Genomic DNA, 23,339 nt, shown 5'->3' on the forward strand with positions numbered 1-23,339 from the left:
AAAAAAACCCTCGGGAGGGGGAGGGGCGGGGGGGGGAGGGGCACAGACCCCCCCTCCCCCCCCTTTTGCACCATGGTTTGGGGGTCCCCCTCTCCCCCCATTGAGACCTGAGCCCCCCCCCCCCTTCCCCATAGCCAGTGGGGGGAGGGCCTCCCCCTCCCCCCCCCCCCAGCAAAAGGACCCGGATGGGGGTGGGGGAGGGGCGGCGGTGGGGGAGGGGCGAGTTTTTGGTTGTATCTTGGCAAAGGGCCGCCCCTCCCCCCCCTCCATTGACCCCCGTTGTGTTGGGGGGGGGCGGGGGGGGGGAACCCAAGGGTGGGGGAGGGGCGGAGGGAACCCCTCCCCCATCCCCCACAGTGGGGGGAGGGGCAGCGGGGGGGGGAGGGGCTTAAAAAATTGCTATAAATGGGGATTTGTGTATAAAACTGGGGGGGGGAGGGGCCCCCCAACCCCCCCCTCCCCCCCCTACATCCGGGCCCCTCCCCCCCGCACGTGGGGGGGGTCGGGGGGGGGTGGGGGAGGGGCGATATCACCGGGAATAAATAACAATGTTCATTATGGGGGAGGGGGAAGGGGTTTGGGGGGGGGGGGCACGTGACACCCCCCCATCATCATCATCATCATCACGTGACCCCCCCGATGGGGGGGGCGGAGCTCATCTGGAGCTGGGCGATGGCACCTGCAATGGGGGGGGGAGGGGTCAGGGGGGTAAAGGGGGAGGGGGCACATCTCCCCCCCATAGCCCCCCTGTATGGGTCAAGCCAAGCCCATGGGGACATGGGGGTTTCCCTATAGTGGTGTCCCCATAGTGCTATCTCTATGGGGCTGTCCCTATGGGGCTGTCTCTATGGGGCTGGCCCCGTAGTGCTGTCCCCATAGTGGTGTCTCTATGGGGCTGTCCCCATGGTGTTATCCCCATAGTGGTGTCTCTATGGGGCTGTCCCTATGGGGCTGTCACTATGGGGCTGGCCCCATGGGGCTGTCCCCATAGTGGTGTCTCTATGGGGCTGTCCCTATGGGGCTGTCACTATGGGGCTGGCCCCATGGGGCTGTCCCCATAGTGGTGTCTCTATGGGGCTGTCCCTATGGGGCTGTCACTATGGGGCTGTCCCCATGGGGCTGTCCCCATAGTGGTGTCTCTATGGGGCTGTCCCTATGGGGCTGTCCCTATGTGGCTGTCCCCATGGGGCTGTCCCCATAGTGGTGTCTCTATGGCGCTGTCCCTATGGGGCTGTCCCCATAGCGGTGTCTCTATGGGGCTGTCCCTATGGGACTCTCTCTATGGGGCTGTCCCTGTGGTGCTGTCCCCGTAGTGGTGTCTCTATGGGGTTGTCCCCATGGGGCTGTCCCCATAGCGGTGTCTCTATGGGGCAGGCCCCACGGGGGGCTCACCAGGGTGAAGCTGTCGTAGATGTTCATGAGCTCCTCGGTCTTGTACTGCTCGAGCACCACGACCCCGTGCAGGGCCCCGCTGCGGCGCCGGGCGCAGCCCTCGCAGTGCACCAGGTACGTGTTGCGCCCGCCCGTCTCGCTGGTCACAAACAGGATGTTGAACACCTCCACCTGCGGGAGCGGGGGCAACAACAGCGTCACGACGGGGGGAGAGCATGGGGACAACAGCGTCACAATGGGGGCGACGGTGTCACAACAGGGGGACAACACTGGGACAACAGGGTTACAATGGGGGCAACACTGGGACAACAGCGTCACAATGGGGGCGACAGCGTCACAACAGGGACAACACTGGGACAACAGCGTCCCAATGGGGCCAACAGTGTCACAACAGGGGGACAACACTGGGACAAGTGTCACAACAGGGACATCAGTGTCACAACAGGGACAACACTGGGACAACAGTGTCACAATGGGGGCAACAGTATCACAACAGGGACAACAGTGTCACAACAGGGACAACACTGGGACAACAGCACCGCAACAGGGACAACACTGGGAGAACAGCGTCCCAATGGGGGCAACAGCGTCACAACAGGGACAACACTGGGACAACAGCATCCCAATGGGGGCAACAGCATCACAACAGGGTGACAACAGTGTCACAAAAGGGGCAACAGCGTCACAACAGGACAACACTGGGAAAACATCACAATGGGGGCAACAGCATCACAACAGGGACAACAGCATCACAATGGGGTTAACAGTGGGTACAACAGCGTCACAACAAGGGGACGACACTGGGACAACAGCATCACACCAGGGGACAACAGTGTCACAACAGGAGGGCAACACTGGCACAACAGCATCGCAAAGGGGGATAACAGCATCATAGCGGGGGGTTAACAGTGGGACAATGAGAGGCCAACAGCATCACACATGGGGGCCAACAGCATCACACCATGGGGCATGACAGTATCACAGCGTAGGGACAACGAGGAGACAACAGCGTCACAATGTAGAGACAACGGGGGGACAACAAGGACAATATGGGGACAATGTGGGGCCAACAGCATCACACCATGGGGACAACGAGACAACGGTGTCACACCATGGGGACAATGTGGGGACAACACGAGGACAATGCGGGGTCGACAGCAGGGACAACGGGGGGACAAGGAGAGGACACCATGGGGACACCGAGGGGCCAAAGAGAGCCATGGCCGAGCCCCCCCAGCCCCACTCACGTCGCACTCATTGCAGTAATAGGCTGGTTCGTCCTTCACCCGCGCCTGGAAGGTGATTTTCTTCCCTGCCCGCACCAGGCTCTCGCGCTGCACCTGGCAGTGCTTGATGGACTGCAACAGGCAGTACCTGCAACACCCAGTGTCACCCAGTGTCACCTGATAGTGCCTGATGGACTGCAACAGGCAGTACCTGCAACACCCAGTGTCACCCAGTGTCACCTGATAGTGCCTGATGGACTGCAACAGGCAGTACCTGCAACACCCAGTGTCACCCAGTGTCACCTGATAGTGCCTGATGGACTGCAACAGGCAGTACCTGCAACACCCAGTGTCACCCAGTGTCACCTGATAGTGCCTGATGGACTGCAACAGGCAGTACCTGCAACACCCAGTGTCACCCAGTGTCACCTGATAGTGCCTGATGGACTGCAACAGGCAGTACCTGCAACACCCAGTGTCACCCAGTGTCACCTGATAGTGCCTGATGGACTGCAACAGGCAGTACCTGCAACACCCAGTGTCACCCAGTGTCACCTGGCAGTGCCTGATGGACTGCAACAGGCAGTACCTGCAACACCCAGTGTCACCCAGTGTCACCTAACAGTGCCTGATGGACTGCAACAGGCAGTACCTGCAACACCCAGTGTCACCCAGTGTCACCTGATAGTGCCTGATGGACTGCAACAGGCAGTACCTGCAACACCCAGTGTCACCCAGTGTCACCTGATAGTGCCTGATGGACTGCAACAGGCAGTACCTGCAACACCCAGTGTCACCCAGTGTCACCTGATAGTGCCTGATGGACTGCAACAGGCAGTACCTGCAACACCCAGTGTCACCTGGCAGTGCCTGATGGACTGCAACAGGCAGTACCTGCAACACCCAGTGTCACCCAGTGTCACCTAACAGTGCCTGATGGACTGCAACAGGCAGTACCTGCAACACCCAGTGTCACCCAGTGTCACCTGATAGTGCCTGATGGACTGCAACAGGCAGTACCTGCAACACCCAGTGTCACCTGGCAGTGCCTGATGGACTGCAACAGGCAGTACCTGCAACACCCAGTGTCACCCAGTGTCACCTGATAGTGCCTGATGGACTGCAACAGGCAGTACCTGCAACACCCGGTGTCACCCAGTGTCACCTAACAGTGCCTGATGGACTGCAACAGGCAGTACCTGCAACACCCAGTGTCACCTGGCAGTGCCTGATGGACTGCAACAGGCAGTACCTGCAACACCCAGTGTCACCTGGCAGTGCCTGATGGACTGCAACAGGCAGTACCTGCAACACCCGGTGTCACCTGGTGTCTCCATCTCCACCATGTCCCCATACTCAGGTTGTCCCCATCCCTGTTTCTGTGTATCCTTGTGTATCCCTGTGTGTATCCAGGTGTATCCCTGTGTATAGCTGTGTTATCCCGATGTTATCCCTGTGTGTATCCCTGTGTTCTCCCTGTGTGTGTCTCTGTGTCCTCCTGGTGTCCTCCCGGTGTTCTCCCAGTGTTATCCCTGTGTGTATCCCTGTGTGTATCCCGGTGTTCTCCCTGTGTATGTCCCTGTGTATCCCAGTGTTATCCTTGTGTGTATCCCAGTGTATCCCAGTGTTCTCCCGGTGTTCTCCCTGTGTGTATCCCAGTGTATCCCGGTGTTCTCCCTGTGTGTATCCCGGTGTATCTCGGTGTCTCCCGGTGTTCTCCTTGTGTGTATCCTGGTGTTCTCCCTGTGTGTATCCCTGTGTGTATCCCGGTGTTATCCCGGTGTTCTCCCTGTGTGTATCCCGGTGTTCTCCCTGTGTGTATCCCTGTGTGTATCCCGGTGTTCTCCCTGTGTGTATCCTGGTGTTCTCCCTGTGTGTATCCCTGTGTGTATCCCGGTGTTATCCCGGTGTTCTCCCTGTGTGTATCCCGGTGTTCTCCCTGTGTGTATCCCGGTGTTCTCCCTGTGTGTATCCCTGTGTGTATCCCGGTGTTCTCCCTGTGTGTATCCCGGTGTTCTCCCTGTGTGTATCCCTGTGTGTATCCCTGTGTATCCCTATGGGTATCCCGGTGTTCTCCCGGTGTGTATCCTGGTGTTCTCCCTATGTATCCCTGTGTGTATCCCTGTGTATCCTGGTGTTCTCCCGGTGTTCTCCCTGTGTGTATCCCGGTGTATCCCGGTGTTCTCCCTATGTATCCCTGTGTATCCCGGTGTTCTCCCGGTGTTCTCCCTGTGTGTATCCCTGTGTATCCCGGTGTTCTCCCTATGTATCCCAGTATTATCCCAGTGTTCTCCTTGTGTGTATCCCTGTGTATCCCGGTGTTCTCCCGGTGTTCTCCCTGTGTATATCCCGGTGTTCTCCCGGTGTTCTCCCCTGTGTGTATCCCGGTGTTCTCCCAGTGTTCTCCCTGTGTATATCCCGGTGTTCTCCCGGTGTTCTCCCTGTGTATATCCCGGTGTTCTCCCTGTGTATATCCCGGTGTTCTCCCCTGTGTATATCCCGGTGTTCTCCCCTGTGTGTATCCCGGTGTTCTCCCGGTGTTCTCCCCTGTGTATATCCCGGTGTTCTCCCTGTGTATATCCCGGTGTTCTTCCGGTGTTCTCCCTGTGTATATCCCGGTGTTCTCCCAGTGTTCTCCCTGTGTATATCCCGGTGTTCTCCCGGTGTTCTCCCTGTGTATATCCTGGTGTTCTCCCGGTGTTCTCCCTGTGTATATCCCGGTGTTCTCCCGGTGTTCTCCCTGTGTATATCCTGGTGTTCTCCCGGTGTTCTCCCCTGTGTATATCCCGGTGTTCTCCCTGTGTATATCCCGGTGTTCTCCCGGTGTTCTCCCCTGTGTATATCCCGGTGTTCTCCCTGTGTATATCCCGGTGTTCTCCCTGTGTATATCCCGGTGTTCTCCCGGTGTTCTCCCCTGTGTATATCCCGGTGTTCTCCCGGTGTTCTCCCTGTGTATATCCCGGTGTTCTCCCGGTGTTCTCCCTGTGTATATCCCGGTGTTCTCCCGGTGTTCTCCCTGTGTATATCCCGGTGTTCTCCCTGTGTATATCCCGGTGTTCTCCCGGTGTTCTCCCTGTGTATATCCCAGTGTTCTCCCGGTGTTCTCCCTGTGTATATCCCGGTGTTCTCCCGGTGTTCTCCCTGTGTATATCCCGGTGTTCTCCCGGTGTTCTCCCTGTGTATATCCCGGTGTTCTACCGGTGTTCTCCCTGTGTATATCCCGGTGTTCTCCCTGTGTATATCCCGGTGTTCTCCCTGTGTATCCCGGTGTTCTCCCGGTGTTCTCCCCTGTGTATATCCCGGTGTTCTCCCGGTGTTCTCCCTGTGTATATCCCGGTGTTCTCCCGGTGTTCTCCCTGTGTATATCCCGGTGTTCTCCCGGTGTTCTCCCTGTGTATATCCCGGTGTTCTCCCGGTGTTCTCCCTGTGTATATCCCGGTGTTCTCCCGGTGTTCTCCCTGTGTATATCCCGGTGTTCTCCCGGTGTTCTCCCTGTGTATATCCCGGTGTTCTCCCGGTGTTCTCCCCTGTGTATATCCCGGTGTTCTCCCTGTGTATATCCCGGTGTTCTCCCGGTGTTCTCCCTGTGTATATCCCGGTGTTCTCCCGGTGTTCTCCCTGTGTATATCCCGGTGTTCTCCCTGTGTATATCCCGGTGTTCTCCCGGTGTTCTCCCTGTGTATATCCCGGTGTTCTCCCGGTGTTCTCCCTGTGTATATCCCGGTGTTCTCCCTGTGTATATCCCGGTGTTCTCCCGGTGTTCTCCCCTGTGTATATCCCGGTGTTCTCCCGGTGTTCTCCCTGTGTATATCCCGGTGTTCTCCCTGTGTATATCCCGGTGTTCTCCCGGTGTTCTCCCCTGTGTATATCCCGGTGTTCTCCCGGTGTTCTCCCTGTGTATATCCCGGTGTTCTCCCGGTGTTCTCCCTGTGTATATCCCGGTGTTCTCCCTGTGTATATCCCGGTGTTCTCCCGGTGTTCTCCCTGTGTATATCCCGGTGTTCTCCCGGTGTTCTCCCCTGTGTATATCCCGGTGTTCTCCCGGTGTTCTCCCTGTGTATATCCCGGTGTTCTCCCGGTGTTCTCCCTGTGTATATCCTGGTGTTCTCCCGGTGTTCTCCCCTGTGTATATCCCGGTGTTCTCCCGGTGTTCTCCCTGTGTATATCCTGGTGTTCTCCCGGTGTTCTCCCTGTGTATATCCCGGTGTTCTCCCGGTGTTCTCCCCTGTGTATATCCCGGTGTTCTCCCGGTGTTCTCCCTGTGTATATCCCGGTGTTCTCCCTGTGTATATCCCGGTGTTCTCCCTGTGTATATCCCGGTGTTCTCCCTGTGTATATCCCGGTGTTCTCTCGGTGTTCTCCCTGTGTATATCCCGGTGTTCTCCCGGTGTTCTCCCTGTGTATATCCCGGTGTTCTCTCGGTGTTCTCCCTGTGTATATCCCGGTGTTCTCCCGGTGTTCTCCCTGTGTATATCCCGGTGTTCTCCCGGTGTTCTCCCTGTGTATATCCCGGTGTTCTCCCGGTGTTCTCCCTGTGTATATCCCGGTGTTCTCCCGGTGTTCTCCCTGTGTATATCCCGGTGTGTCCCCCGCTGTCCCCCTCACTTGATCATGCTGTAGAGCTCGGGGTCGCTGATCTTCACGGTGCGCGCCACGTTCCAGGACACGTGGATCATGGGCACGATGGATTTCACGTTCTTCACCTCGTTCCACTCATAGCGCTCCAGCGCCAGCTGGTACTGATAGGCTGCGGGCAAGGGGGCGCTGGGAACACAGCCCCACCCCGTGTACCCCACACCCCATATACCCCATATATACCCCATATCCCATACCCCATACCCCGTATCCCGTATCCCATATCCCATATCCCATATCCCATACCCCATACCCCATACCCCATATCCCATACCCCATATCCCATACCCCATACCCCATATCCCATACCCCATACCCCATATCCCGTATCCCATATCCCATATCCCATACCCCATATCCCATACCCCATATCCCGTATCCCATATCCCATATCCCATACCCCATATACCCCATACCCCATACCCCATATCCCATACCCCATACCCCATATCCCATACCCCATACCCCATATCCCATATCCCATACCCCATATCCCATATCCCATACCCCATACCCCATATCCCATACCCCATATCCCGTATCCCATATCCCATATCCCATACCCCATATACCCCATACCCCATACCCCATATCCCATACCCCATATCCCATATCCCATATCCCATACCCCATACCCCATATCCCATATCCCATACCCCATATCCCATATCCCACACCCCATACCCCATATCCCATATCCCATATCCCACACCCCATACCCCATATCCCATACCCCATACCCCATATCCCGTATCCCATATCCCATATCCCATATCCCATACCCCATATCCCATATCCCATACCCCATATCCCATACCCCATATCCCATACCCCATATCCCATATCCCATATCCCACACCCCATACCCCATATACCCCCCATACCCCACACCCCATGTACCCCCTCCACCCCGTACCCCCCGCGGTACCGGTGAGGGGCCCCACGTTCCAGGCGATGTTGTTGCACCAGCCGGTGGCCTGCACCCAGTGCACGGTGCCGGCGTTGATCCAGACCAGGTCCCCGGGGCGCTGGACGAAGCGGTACACGGGGATGTTGGAGCCGTACAGGTCCTCCAGCACCGGCCACCACGAGCCCGTCAGGTAATCGACCCCCTGCCTGCGGCCGCCACAGCCTCACACACGGCCCCTGCCCCACAGAGCCCCACGGAGCCCCGGGGAACAGCGCTGTGCCCCATAGACACCGTGCCCCATAGAGCAGCACTGTGCCCCATAGACACCGTGCCCCATAGACACCGTGCCCCATAGACACCGTGCCCCATAGACACCGTGCCCCATAGACACCGTGCCCCATAGACACTGTGCACCATGGAGCAGCAGTGTGCGCCATGGAACAGCGCTGTGCCCCATAGACACTGTGCCCCATAGACACCATGCCCCATAAAGCAGCACTGTGCCCCATAGACACTGTGCCCCATAGACACTGTGCCCCATAAAGCAGCACTGTGCCCCATAGACACTGTGCCCCATAGACACTGTGCCCCATAAAGCAGCACTGTGCCCCATAGACACTGTGCCCCATAGAACCCCACTGTGCACCATAGAGCCCCGCTGGGCCCCATAGAACCCCACTGTGTCCCATAGAGCCCTGCTGTGCCCCATAGAGCCCCACTGTGCCCCATAGACACTGTGCCCCATAGATCGCCACCGTGCCCCACATATCCCCCCCCATAGCCCCATATCCTCTCCCCACTGAGCTGATTGCCCTGCCTTGGCCATGCCCACCCTGCCCCACATATCCCCCCCCATAGCCCCATATCCCCCCCATAGCCCCATATCCCCCCCCATAGCCCCATATCCCCCCCATAGCCCCATATCCCCCCCCATAGCCCCATATCCCCCCATAGCCCCATATCCCCCCATAGCCCCATATCCCCCCCATAGCCCCATATCCCCCCCCATAGCCCCATATCCCCCCCCATAGCCCCATATCCCCCCCATAGCCCCATATCCCCCCCCATAGCCCCATATCCCCCCCATAGCCCCATATCCATCCCCCTCCAAGCTCCATATCCCTGCCCCTATTGCCCTGCCTTGGCCACGCCCCCTGCTTCCCGGGACCCCGCCCCTTCCCATAGGCCACGCCCCTTCTTCTAAGCCCCGCCCCTTCCCCATCCCTCCCCGTTGTGCCCTATGGCTCCGTCCCTTCCCTTTAGCCCCGCCCCTTTCTCCTATAGGCCCCGCCCCTTTCTCCAGCCCTCATTGTGCCCTATGGCCCTGCCCCTTTGCCCTAAGCCCCGCCCCTTTCTCCTATAGGCCCCGCCCCTTTCCCCAGCCCTCATTGTGCCCTATGGCCCTGCCCCTTTGCCCTAAGCCCCGCCCCTTCCCCTTCCCTCCCCGTTGTGCCCTATGGCTCCGCCCCTTCCCTTTAGCCCCGCCCCTTTCTAACAACCCTCTGCCCTATGGCCCCGCCCCTTCCCATAAGCCCCACCCCTTCTCTTTCGCCCCGCCCTCCTCTCTGTGCCCTAAGCCCCGTCCCTTTCTACCAGCCCTTTATGCCCTATAGCCCCGCCCCTTCCCATAGGCTCCGCCCCTTCCCCAGCCCTCCCCTTTGCCCTATAGCCCCGCCCCTTCCCATAGGCTCCGCCCCTTCCCCAGCCCTCCCCTTTGCCCTATAGCCCCGCCCCTTCCCATAGGCTCCGCCCCTTCCCCAGCCCTCCCCTTTGCCCTATAGCCCCGCCCCTTCCCATAGGCTCCGCCCCTTCCCCAGCCCTCCCCTTTGCCCTAAGCCCCGCCCCTTCCCTTCAAGCCCCGCCCCTCGCCTGTCGCAGAAGCCGCTGATGGTCTCCCAGTAGTGCTCGTGCACCGCGAACCATTCGCAGTCCCCGGGCCCGATGTTGATGTTCACCGAGCAGAAGTTGTTGTTCTCCTGGTGGCCTGCGGGGACAGCGCCCTCAGGGCATCCCCATGGCAACCCCATAGCAACCCCATAGCATCCCTATGGCAACCCCATACCATCCCCATGGCATCCCCATGGCAACCCCATAGCATCCCCATGGCAACCCCATGGCATCCCCATAGCATCCCTATGGCATCCCCATGGCAACCCCATAGCATCCCCATGGCAACCCCATGGCATCCCCATAGCACCCCTATGGCAACCCCATGGCATCCCCATAGTATCCCCATAGCATCCCCATGGCAACCCCATGGCATCCCCATAGCATCCCCATGGCATCCCCATAGCAACCCCATAGCATCCCCATAGCAACCCCATAGCATCCCCATAGCATCCCCATAGCAACCCCATAGCATCCCCATGGCAACCCCATAGCATCCCCATGGCATCCCCATAGCATCCCCATGGCATCCCCATGGCAACCCCATGGCATCCCCATAGCAACCCCATAGCATCCCCATAGCATCCCCATAGCAACCCCATAGCATCCCCATAGCAACCCCATAGCATCCCCATGGCATCCCCATAGCAATCCCATGGCAACCACATGGCATCCCCATAGCAACCCCATGGCATCCCCATAGCAACCCCATGGCAACCACATGGCATCCCCATAGCAACCCCATGGCATCCCCATAACAACCCCATGGCAACCACATGGCATCCCCATAGCAACCCCATAGCATCCCCATAGCATCCCCATGGCATCCCCATAGCAACCCCATAGCATCCCCATAGCAACCCCATAGCATCCCCATACCATCCCCATGGCAACCCCATGGCAACCCCATAGCATCCCCATGGCATCCCCATACCATCCCCATGGCAACCCCATAGCAACCCCATGGCACCTCTATGGCACCTCAATGGGACCTTTATGGTACCCCCATAGCACTCTCATAGCACCCCACATGACCCTAACCCCCAGTGTCTATATACACCCCATCGATGTCACCCCATCAATGTCACCCCCCAGTGTCTATATACACCCTATCGACGTCACCCCATCAATGTCACCCCCCAGTGTCTATATACACCCCATGGATGTCACCCCATCGATGTCACGCCGCAGTGTCTATATACACCCCATCGATGTCACCCCATCAATGTCACCCCGCAGTGTCTATATACACCCTATCGATGTCACCCCATCGATGTCACCCTGCAGTGTCTATATACACCCCATGGATGTCACCCCATCGATGTCACCCCGCAGTGTCTATATACACCCCAGGGATGTCACCCCATCGATGTCACCCCCCAGTGTCTATATACACCCTATCGATGTCACCCCATCAATGTCACCCCGCAGTGTCTATATACACCCTATCGACGTCACCCCATCGATGTCACCCTGCAGTGTCTATATACACCCCATGGATGTCACCCCATCGATGTCACCCCGCAGTGTCTATATACACCCTATCGACGTCACCCCATCGATGTCACCCTGCAGTGTCTATATACACCCCATCGATGTCACCCCATCAATGTCACCCCGCAGTGTCTATATACACCCTATCGATGTCACCCCATCGATGTCACCCTGCAGTGTCTATATACACCCCATGGATGTCACCCCATCGATGTCACCCCGCAGTGTCTATATACACCCCATGGATGTCACCCCATCGATGTCACCCCGCAGTGTCTATATACACCCCATGGATGTCACCCCATCGATGTCACCCCCCAGTGTCTATATACACCCCATGGATGTCACCCCATCGATGTCACCCCCCAGTGTCTATATACACCCCATGGATGTCACCCCATCGATGTCACCCCCCAGTGTCTATATACACCCCATGGATGTCACCCCATCGATGTCACCCCGCAGTGTCTATATACACCCCATGGATGTCACCCCATCGATGTCACCCCCCAGTGTCTATATACACCCCATGGATGTCACCCCATCGATGTCACCCCCCAGTGTCTATATACACCCCATGGATGTCACCCCATCGATGTCACCCCCCAGTGTCTATATACACCCCATGGATGTCACCCCATCGATGTCACCCCGCAGTGTCTATATACACCCCATGGATGTCACCCCATCGATGTCACCCCGCAGTGTCTATATACACCCCATCGATGTCACCCCATCGATGTCACCCCGCAGTGTCTATATACACCCCATGGATGTCACCCCATCGATGTCACCCTGCAGTGTCTATATACACCCCATGGTTGTCACCCCATCGATGTCACCCCGCAGTGTCTATATACACCCCATCGATGTCACCCCATCGATGTCACCCCGCAGTGTCTATATACACCCCATGGATGTCACCCCATCGATGTCACCCCCCAGTGTCTATATACACCCCATGGATGTCACCCCATCGATGTCACCCCCCAGTGTCTATATACACCCCATGGATGTCACCCCATCGATGTCACCCCCCAGTGTCTATATACACCCCATGGATGTCACCCCATCGATGTCACCCCGCAGTGTCTATATACACCCCATGGATGTCACCCCATCGATGTCACCCCGCAGTGTCTATATACACCCCATGGATGTCACCCCATCGATGTCACCCCGCAGTGTCTATATACACCCCATGGATGTCACCCCATCGATGTCACCCCGCAGTGTCTATATACACCCCATGGATGTCACCCCATCGATGTCACCCCGCAGTGTCTCCATACACCCCCTCGCTGTCCCCCCTCGCTGTGCCCCCGCAGTGCCCACGGAGCCAGGGCCGTGCCGCGGCGCCGCCGCGCGCTCACCGGGGGTGCGGCTGCCCGGCACCTTCATGTAGAGCTGCACGGTGTTCATGCCCAGGATGGTGTGGCCCACGTGGCTCAGCATGTTCCCCGTGGAGGACACGCGCATGAAGGCCGGCAGCTTCAGCAGCTCCTGCAGCTGCGGCTTCCACCTGCAGGGCCGGCGGGGCACCCATGGGATACGGCACCCATGGGATACGGCACCCATGGGATACGGCACCCATGGGACACAGCACCCATGGGATACAGCACCCATGGGATACGGCACCCATGGGATACGGCACCCATGGGATACGGCACCCATGGGATACGGCACCCATGGGACACGGCACCCATGGGATACGGCACCAATGGGACACGGCACCCATGGGATACGGCACCCATGGGATACGGCACCCATGGGACACGGCACCCATGGGATACGGCACCCATGGGACACGGCACCCATGGGACACGGCACCCATGGGATACGGCACCCATGGGATACGGCACCCATGGGATACGGCACCCATGGGATACGGCACCCATGGGATACGGCACCCATGGGATACGGCACCCATGGGACACGGCACCCATGGGATACGGCACCCATGGGATACGGCACCCATGGGATACGGCACCCATGGGACACGGCACCCATGGGATACGGCACCCATGGGATACGGCACCCATGGGATACAGCACCCATGGGATACGGCACCCATGGGATACAGCACCCATGGGATACGGCACCCATGGGATACGGCACCCATGGGATACGGCACCCATGGGATACGGCACCCATGGGATACGGCACCCATGGGATACGGCACCCATGGGACACGGCACCCATGGGACACGGCACCCATGGGATACGGCACCCATGGGATACGGCACCCATGGGACACGGCACCCATGGGATACGGCACCCATGGGATACGGCACCCATGGGACACGGCACCCATGGGATACGGCACCCATGGGATACGGCACCCATGGGACACGGCACCCATGGGATACGGCACCCATGGGACACGGCACCCATGGGATACAGCACCCATGGGATACGGCACCCATGGGACACGGCACCCATGGGACACGGCACCCATGGGATACAGCACCCATGGGATACGGCACCCATGGGACACGGCACCCATGGGATACGGCACCCATGGGATACGGCACCCATGGGATACGGCACCCATGGGATACGGCACCCATGGGATACAGCACCCATGGGATACGGCACCCATGGGATACGGCACCCATGGGATACAGCACCCATGGGACACAGCACCCATGGGACATGGCACCCATGGGACACAGCACCCAATGGAGGTGGCACCCAATGGAGGTGGCACCCAATGGAGGTGGCACCCAATGGAGGTGGAGCCCAATGGAGGTAGCACCCAATGGAGGTGGCACCCATGGGACATGGCACCCAATGGAGGTGGAACCCATTGGAAGTGGTATCCATGGGACATGGCAACCATGGAACACAGCACCCATGGGACACGGCACCCAATGGAGGTGGCACCCATTGCTGAGTTGTCCATGAACCACGTTATACATGGGATGTGTCACCCATTGGATATGTCACCCATGGGTGACAAGTCTCCCATCACCCATAGGTGCCCCCCATCACCCATAGGTTCCCCATCACCCATGGGTGCCCCCATCACCCATAGGTTCCCCATCACCCATGGGTGCCCCCATCACCCATAGGTTCCCCATCACCCATAGGTTCCCCATCACCCATGGGTGCCCCCATCACCCATAGGTTCCCCATCACCCATAGGTGCCCCCATCACCCATAGGTGCCCCCATCACCCATAGGTTCCCCATCACCCATAGGTTCCCCCATCACCCATAGGTGCCCCCATCACCCATAGGTTCCCCATCACCCATGGGTGCCCCCATCACCCATAGGTTCCCCATCACCCATGGGTGCCCCCATCACCCATAGGTGCCCCCATCACCCATAGGTGCCCCCATCACCCATAGGTTCCCCATCACCCATAGGTTCCCCATCACCCATGGGTGCCCCCATCACCCATAGGTTCCCCATCACCCATAGGTTCCCCATCACCCATGGGTGCCCCCATCACCCATAGGTGCCCCCATCACCCATAGGTTCCCCATCACCCATAGGTGCCCCCATCACCCATAGGTTCCCCATCACCCATAGGTGCCCCCATCACCCATAGGTTCCCCATCACCCATGGGTGCCCCCATCACCCATAGGTTCCCCATCACCCATAGGTTCCCCATCACCCATAGGTGCCCCCATCACCCATAGGTTCCCCATCACCCATGGGTGCCCCCCCTCACCTCTTGGCATCCGAGAGGTCGATGTTGGTCCCAAACTTGATGATCTGGTGGGATTTCTGGTCGGGGTTGCTGGGGGGGGCACACGGGGACACCCATGGGTGCTGTGGGGTCCCCAGGGTGTCCCCCCCCGCCCCATAGCGTCCCCATAGGGGGTGGCCCTACCTGGGGGGGGTCTCGGTGGTGCTGTCGGGCTCCTCGGCCTCCTCATCCTCACTGTCCTTGTCCTCCTGGGGGGAAGGCACCATGGCCCCACGGACCCACACAGGCACCCAGTGCCCCCCAGTGCCCCCCAGTGCCCCCCATTGCCCCCCATTGCCCCCCAGTGCCCCCCATTGCCCCCCATTGCCCCCCAGTGCCCCCCAGTGCCCCCCAGTGCCCCTCATTGCCCCCCAGTGCCCCCCAGTGCCCCCCATTGCCCCCCAGTGCCCCCCAGTGCCTCCCATTGCCCCTCATTGCCCCCCAGTGCCCCCCAGTGCCCCCCAGTGCCCCCCAGTGCCCCTCATTGCCCCCCATTGCCCCTCATTGCCCCCCATTGCCCCCCAGTGCCCCCCATTGCCCCCCAGTGCCTCCCATTGCCCCCCATTGCCCCTCATTGCCCCCCATTGCCCCCCATTGCCCCCCAGTGCCCCCCAGTGCCCCCCATTGCCCCCCAGTGCCCCCATTGCCCCCCAGTGCCCCCCAGTGCCCCCCATTGCCCCCCAGTGCCCCCCAGTGCCTCCCATTGCCCCCCATTGCCCCCCATTGCCCCCCATTGCCCCTCATTGCCCCCCATTGCCCCCCAGTGCCCCCCAGTGCCCCCCATTGCCCCCCAGTGCCTCCCATTGCCCCCATTGCCCCCATTGCCCCATTACCCCCATTACCCCCATTGCCCCCATTGCCCCCATTGCCCCCATTACCCCCATTGCCCCCATTGCCCCCATTGCCCCATTACCCCCATTACCCCCATTGCCCCCATTGCCCCCATTGCCCCATTACCCCCATTACCCCCATTACCCCCATTGCCCCCATTGCCCCCATTGTCCCCATTACCCCCCTTACCCCCCTTACCCCCATTACTCCCCTTACCCCCATTCCCCCCTTTCCCCCCCGTCCCCCCTGACCTGCAGGGCCTCCTGGAAGGACGAGGCCTGGTACTGGGCGTACTTGGCGATGGTGGTGTGGGAGCGGCTGCTGGCGCAGGGCCACACTTGGCGCGTGCCCGAGAGGTCCCAGTTCTGGTCCGAGGGCTGCTGGACCTGGGTGCGCACCTCCACGGCGTGCTCGCCGCTGGCCTGCACCAGGGTCTTGGTGCTGAACAGCCCCAGGTCTGCGGGGAACGGGGGGAAGGCTCAGCGGGGCACCCATGGGTGCTGGGTAACGGGGGTGGAGGTGGGTGATGGAGATGGGGATGGGTGATGGAGAGGGAGATGGGTGATGGAGATGGAGATGGGTGATGGAGATGGAGATGGGTGATGGAGATGGAGATGGGTGATGGAGATGGAGGTGGGTGATGGAGAGGGAGATGGGTGATGGAGATGGAGGTGGGTGATGGAGAGGGAGATGGGTGATGGAGATGGAGGTGGGTGATGGAGATGGAGATGGGTGATGGAGATGGAGGTGGGTGATGGAGATGGAGATGGGTGATGGAGATGGAGATGGGTGATGGAGAGGGAGATGGGTGATGGAGATGGAGGTGGGTGATGGAGATGGAGATGGGTGATGGAGATGGAGATGGGTGATGGAGAGGGAGATGGGTGATGGCGATGGAGATGGGTGATGGAGATGGAGATGGGTGATGGAGATGGAGGTGGGTGATGGAGATGGAGATGGGTGATGGAGATGGAGATGGGTGATGGAGATGGAGATGGGTGATGGAGATGGAGATGGGTGATGGAGATGGAGATGGGTGATGGAGAGGGAGATGGGTGATGGCGATGGAGATGGGTGATGGAGATGGAGATGGGTGATGGAGATGGAGGTGGGTGATGGAGATGGAGATGGGTGATGGAGATGGAGATGGGTGATGGAGAGGGAGATGGGTGATGGCGATGGAGATGGGTGATGGAGATGGAGATGGGTGATGGAGATGGAGGTGGGTGATGGAGATGGAGATGGGTGATGGAGAGGGAGATGGGTGATGGAGATGGAGATGGGTGATGGAGAGGGAGATGGGTGATGGCGATGGAGATGGGTGATGGAGATGGAGATGGGTGATGGAGATGGAGGTGGGTGATGGAGATGGAGATGGGTGATGGAGATGGAGATGGGTGATGGAGATGGAGATGGGTGATGGAGATGGAGATGGGTGATGGAGATGGAGATGGGTGATGGAGATGGAGATGGGTGATGGAGAGGGAGATGGGTGATGGCGATGGAGATGGGTGATGGAGATGGAGATGGGTGATGGAGATGGAGATGGGTGATGGAGATGGAGATGGGTGATGGAGATGGAGGTGGGTGATGGAGATGGAGATGGGTGATGGAGATGGAGATGGGTGATGGAGATGGAGGTGGGTGATGGAGATGGAGATGGGTGATGGAGATGGAGATGGGTGATGGAGATGGAGATGGGTGATGGAGATGGAGATGGGTGATGGAGATGGAGATGGGTGATGGAGATGGAGATGGGTGATGGAGAGGGAGATGGGTGATGGCGATGGAGATGGGTGATGGAGATGGAGATGGGTGATGGAGATGGAGGTGGGTGATGGAGATGGAGATGGGTGATGGAGATGGAGATGGGTGATGGAGAGGGAGATGGGTGATGGCGATGGAGATGGGTGATGGAGATGGAGATGGGTGATGGAGATGGAGGTGGGTGATGGAGATGGAGATGGGTGATGGAGAGGGAGATGGGTGATGGAGATGGAGATGGGTGATGGAGAGGGAGATGGGTGATGGGAGGAGATACGATGGAGATGGGTGATGGAGATGGAGATGGGTGATGGAGATGGAGATGGGTGATGGAGATGGAGATGGGTGATGGAGATGGAGATGGGTGATGGAGATGGAGATGGGTGATGGAGATGGAGATGGGTGAGGAGATGGAGATGGGTGATGGAGATGGAGATGGGTGATGGAGATGGAGATGGGTGATGGAGATGGAGATGGGTGATGGAGATGGAGATGGGTGATGGAGATGGAGATGGGTGATGGAGATGGAGATGGGTGATGGAGATGGAGGTGGGTGATGGAGATGGAGATGGGTGATGGAGATGGGTGAGGAGATGGAGATGGGTGATGGAGATGGGAGATGGGTGATGGAGAGGGAATGGGTGATGGCGATGGAGATGGGTGACGGAGATGGAGGTGGGTGACGGAGATGGAGATGGGTGATGGAGATGGAGATGGGTGATGGAGATGGAGATGGGTGATGGAGATGGAGGTGGGTGATGGAGATGGAGATGGGTGATGGAGATGGAGATGGGTGATGGAGAGGGAGATGGGTGATGGAGATGGAGATGGGTGATGAAGCTGGAGATGGGTGATGGCGATGGAGATGGGTGATGGAGATGGAGATGGGTGATGGGAGATGGAGATGGGTGATGGAGATGGAGATGGGTGATGGAGATGGAGATGGGTGATGGAGATGGAGGTGGGTGATGGAGATGGAGGTGGGTGATGGAGATGGAGGTGGGTGATGGAGATGGAGATGGGTGATGGAGATGGAGATGGGTGATGGAGATGGAGGTGGTGATGGAGATGGAGGTGGGTGATGGAGATGGAGGTGGGTGATGGAGATGGAGGATGGGTGATGGAGATGGAGGTGGGTGATGGAGATGGAGGTGGGTGATGAGTGGAGGTGGGTGATGGAGATGGAGGTGGGTGATGGAGATGGAGATGGGTGATGGAGATGGAGGTGGGTGATGGAGATGGGGAAGGGTGATGGAGATGGGGATGGGTGATGGAGATGGGGATGGGATGCTGGAGATGGAGGTGGGTGATGGAGATGGAGATGGGAGATGGAGGTGGGTGATGGAGATGGAGGTGGGTGATGGAGATGGGTGATGGAGATGGAGGTGGGTGATGGAGATGGAGGTGGGTGATGGAGATGGAGGTGGGTGATGGAGATGGGGATGGGTGATGGAGATGGGGATGGGTGATGGAGATGGGGATGGGTGATGGAGATGGAGGTGGGTGATGGAGATGGAGATGGGTGATGGAGATGGAGGTGGGTGATGGAGATGGAGGTGGGTGATGGAGATGGGGATGGGTGATGGAGATGGGGATGGGTGATGGAGATGGAGGATGGGTGATGGAGATGGAGCTGGAGGATGGGTGATGGGATGGAGATGGGTGATGGAGATGGAGGTGGGTGATGGAGATGGAGGTGGGTGATGGAGATGGAGGTGGGTGATGGAGATGGAGGTGGGTGGTGGAGATGGCGATGGGTGATGGAGATGGAGATGGGTGATGAGATGGAGATGGGTGATGGAGATGGAGATGGGTGATGGAGATGGAGATGGGTGATGGAGATGGAGGTGGGTGATGGAGATGGAGATGGGTGATGGAGATGGAGGTGGGTGATGGGAGATGGAGATGGGTGATGGAGATGGGGGATGGGTGATGGAGATGGAGATGGGTGCTGGAGATGGAGATGGGTGATGGAGATGGAGGTGGGTGATGGAGATGGAGAGGGTGATGGAGATGGAGATGGGTGATGGAGATGGAGGTGGGTGGTGGAGATGGCGATGGGTGCTGGAGATGGGAGGCTGGGTGATGGAGATGGAGATGGGTGATGGAGATGGAGATGGGTGATGGAGATGGAGATGGGTGATGGAGATGGAGGTGGGTGATGGAGATGGAGATGGGTGATGGAGATGGAGGTGGGTGATGGAGATGGAGATGGGTGATGGAGATGGGGATGGGTGATGGAGATGGAGATGGGTGATGGAGATGGGTGATGGAGATGGAGATGGGTGATGGAGATGGGTGATGGAGATGGAGGTGGGTGATGGAGATGGGTGATGGAGATGGAGATGGGTGATGGAGATGGGTGATGGAGATGGAGGTGGGTGAGGAGGTGGGTGATGGAGATGGAGGTGGGTGATGGAGATGGAGGTGGGTGATGGAGATGGCGATGGATGATGGAGATGGAGATGGGTGATGGAGATGGAGATGGGTGATGGAGATGGAGGTGGGTGATGGAGATGGAGATGGGTGATGGAGATGGAGATGGGTGATGGAGATGGAGATGGGTGATGGAGATGGGTGATGGAGATGGAGGTGGGTGATGGAGATGGGTGATGGAGATGGAGATGGGTGATGGAGATGGGTGATGGAGATGGAGGTGGGTGATGGAGGTGGGTGATGGAGATGGAGATGGGTGATGGAGATGGAGGTGGGTGATGGAGATGGCGATGGATGATGGAGATGGAGATGGGTGATGGAGATGGAGATGGGTGATGGAGATGGAGGTGGGTGATGGAGATGGAGATGGGTGATGGAGATGGAGATGGGTGATGGAGATGGAGGTGGGTGATGGCGATGGAGATGGGTGATGGAGATGGAGGTGGGTGATGGAGATGGAGGTGGGGATGGGTGATGGAGATGGAGATGGGTGATGGAGATGGAGATGGGTGATGGAGAGGGAGGTGGGTGATGGAGATGGAGATGGGTGATGGAGATGGGGATGGGTGATGGAGATGGAGATGGGTGATGGAGATGGAGATGGGTGATGGAGAGGGAGGTGGGTGATGGAGATGGAGGTGGGTGATGGAGATGGAGATGGGTGATGGAGATGGGTGATGGAGATGGAGATGGGTGATGGAGATGGAGATGGGTGATGGAGATGGAGATGGGTGATGGAGATGGAGGTGGGTGATGGGGATGGAGGTGGGTGATGGAGATGGAGGTGGGTGATGGAGATGGAGGTGGGTGATGGAGATGGAGGTGGGTGATGGAGATGGAGGTGGGTGATGGAGATGGAGGTGGGTGATGGAGATGGAGATGGGTGATGGAGATGGAGGATGGGTGATGGAGATGGGAGATGGGTGATGGAGATGGAGATGGGTGATGGAGATGGAGGTGGGTGATGGAGATGGAGATGGGTGATGGAGATGGAGGTGGGTGATGGAGATGGGTGATGGAGATGGAGGTGGGTGATGGAGATGGAGATGGGTGATGGAGATGGAGGTGGGTGATGGAGATGGAGGGGTGATGGAGATGGAGGTGGGTGATGGAGATGGAGATGGGTGATGGAGATGGAGGTGGGTGATGGAGATGGAGATGGGTGATGGAGATGGAGGTGGGTGATGGAGATGGGTGATGGAGATGGAGGTGGGTGATGGAGATGGAGATGGGTGATGGAGATGGAGGTGGGTGATGGAGATGGAGATGGGTGATGGAGATGGAGGTGGGTGATGGAGATGGAGATGGGTGATGGAGATGGAGGTGGGTGATGGGGATGGGTGATGGAGATGGAGATGGGTGATGGAGATGGAGGATGGGTGATGGAGATGGAGGTGGGTGATGGAGATGGAGGTGGGTGATGGAGATGGGTGATGGGTGATGGAGATGGGTGATGGAGATGGAGATGGGTGATGGAGGTGGGTGATGGGGATGGAGATGGGTGATGGAGATGGAGATGGGTGATGGGAGGATGGGTGATGGGTGATGGAGATGGGTGATGGAGATGGAGATGGGTGATGGAGATGGAGGTGGGTGATGGAGATGGAGATGGGTGATGGAGATGGAGGTGGGTGATGGAGATGGAGATGGGTGATGGAGATGGGGATGGGTGATGGAGATGGAGATGGGTGATGGAGATGGAGATGGGTGATGGAGATGGAGGTGGGTGATGGAGATGGAGATGGGTGATGGAGATGGAGATGGGTGATGGAGATGGAGGTGGGTGGTGGAGATGGCGATGGGTGATGGAGATGGAGATGGGTGATGGAGATGGAGATGGGTGATGGAGATGGAGATGGGTGATGGAGATGGAGATGGGTGATGGAGATGGAGGTGGGTGATGGAGATGGAGATGGGTGATGGAGATGGAGTGGGTGATGGAGATGGAGATGGGTGATGGAGATGGGATGGGTGATGGAGATGGAGATGGGTGATGGAGATGGGTGATGGAGATGGAGATGGGTGATGGAGATGGGTGATGGAGATGGAGGTGGGTGATGGAGATGGGTGATGGAGATGGAGATGGGTGATGGAGATGGGTGATGGAGATGGAGGTGGGTGATGGAGGTGGGTGATGGAGATGGAGGTGGGTGATGGAGATGGAGGTGGGTGATGGAGATGGCGATGGATGATGGAGATGGAGATGGGTGATGGAGATGGAGATGGGTGATGGAGATGGAGGTGGGTGATGGAGATGGAGATGGGTGATGGAGATGGAGATGGGTGATGGAGATGGAGATGGGTGATGGAGATGGGTGATGGAGATGGAGGTGGGGTGATGGAGATGGGTGATGGAGATGGAGATGGGTGATGGAGATGGGTGATGGAGATGGAGGTGGGTGATGGAGGTGGGTGATGGAGATGGAGATGGGTGATGGAGATGGAGGTGGGTGATGGAGATGGCGATGGGATGATGGAGATGGAGATGGGTGAGGGAGATGGAGATGGGTGATGGAGATGGAGGTGGGTGATGGAGATGGAGATGGGTGATGGAGATGGAGATGGGTGATGGAGATGGAGGTGGGTGATGGCGATGGAGATGGGTGATGGGATGGAGGTGGGTGATGGAGATGGAGGTGGGGATGGGGTGATGGAGATGGAGATGGGTGATGGAGATGGAGATGGGTGATGGAGAGGGAGGTGGGTGATGGAGAGGGAGATGGGTGATGGAGAGGGGATGGGGGGAGATGGAGATGGGTGATGGAGATGGAGATGGGTGATGGAGAGGGAGGTGGGTGATGGAGAGGGAGAGGGGGGGATGGAGATGGGGAGGGGGATGGAGATGGGTGATGGAGATGGAGAGGTGGGGGATGGAGATGGAGATGGGTGAGGGAGATGGAGGGGGGTGGTGGGATGGAGGTGGGGGAGGGGATGGAGGTGGGTGATGGAGAGGGAGTGGGGGGATGGGAGGAGGGGGGGGATGGAGAGGGAGGTGGGGGGGGGGGGGTGGAGAGGGTGGATGGGGGTATGGAGATGGGAGGGGGTGGGAGGGAGTGGGGAGGGGGG

General features: G+C 58.5%; 1 protein-coding gene across 1 annotated transcript; it reads right to left on the reverse strand.

Moving 5' to 3' along the window:
• Window positions 1–34: 34 nt before the first annotated feature.
• LOC308232705 (lysine-specific demethylase 6B-like) lies at window positions 35–16,530 on the reverse strand (the record flags this gene model as incomplete). The annotated part of the gene is made up of 10 exons (XM_080639936.1): window positions 35–679; window positions 1,393–1,563; window positions 2,640–2,766; window positions 7,224–7,365; window positions 8,182–8,369; window positions 10,033–10,147; window positions 12,918–13,066; window positions 15,225–15,293; window positions 15,387–15,451; window positions 16,325–16,530. Coding segments are annotated over 10 exons (1,256 nt in total), but the record flags the coding sequence as incomplete, so codon positions are not given.
• Window positions 16,531–23,339: the final 6,809 nt, after the last annotated feature.

Source organism: Psittacula echo (assembly GCF_963264785.1).
Source record: "Psittacula echo genome assembly, contig: SCAFFOLD_148, whole genome shotgun sequence".
In the NCBI taxonomy this organism is placed as follows: Eukaryota; Metazoa; Chordata; class Aves; order Psittaciformes; family Psittacidae; genus Psittacula; species Psittacula echo.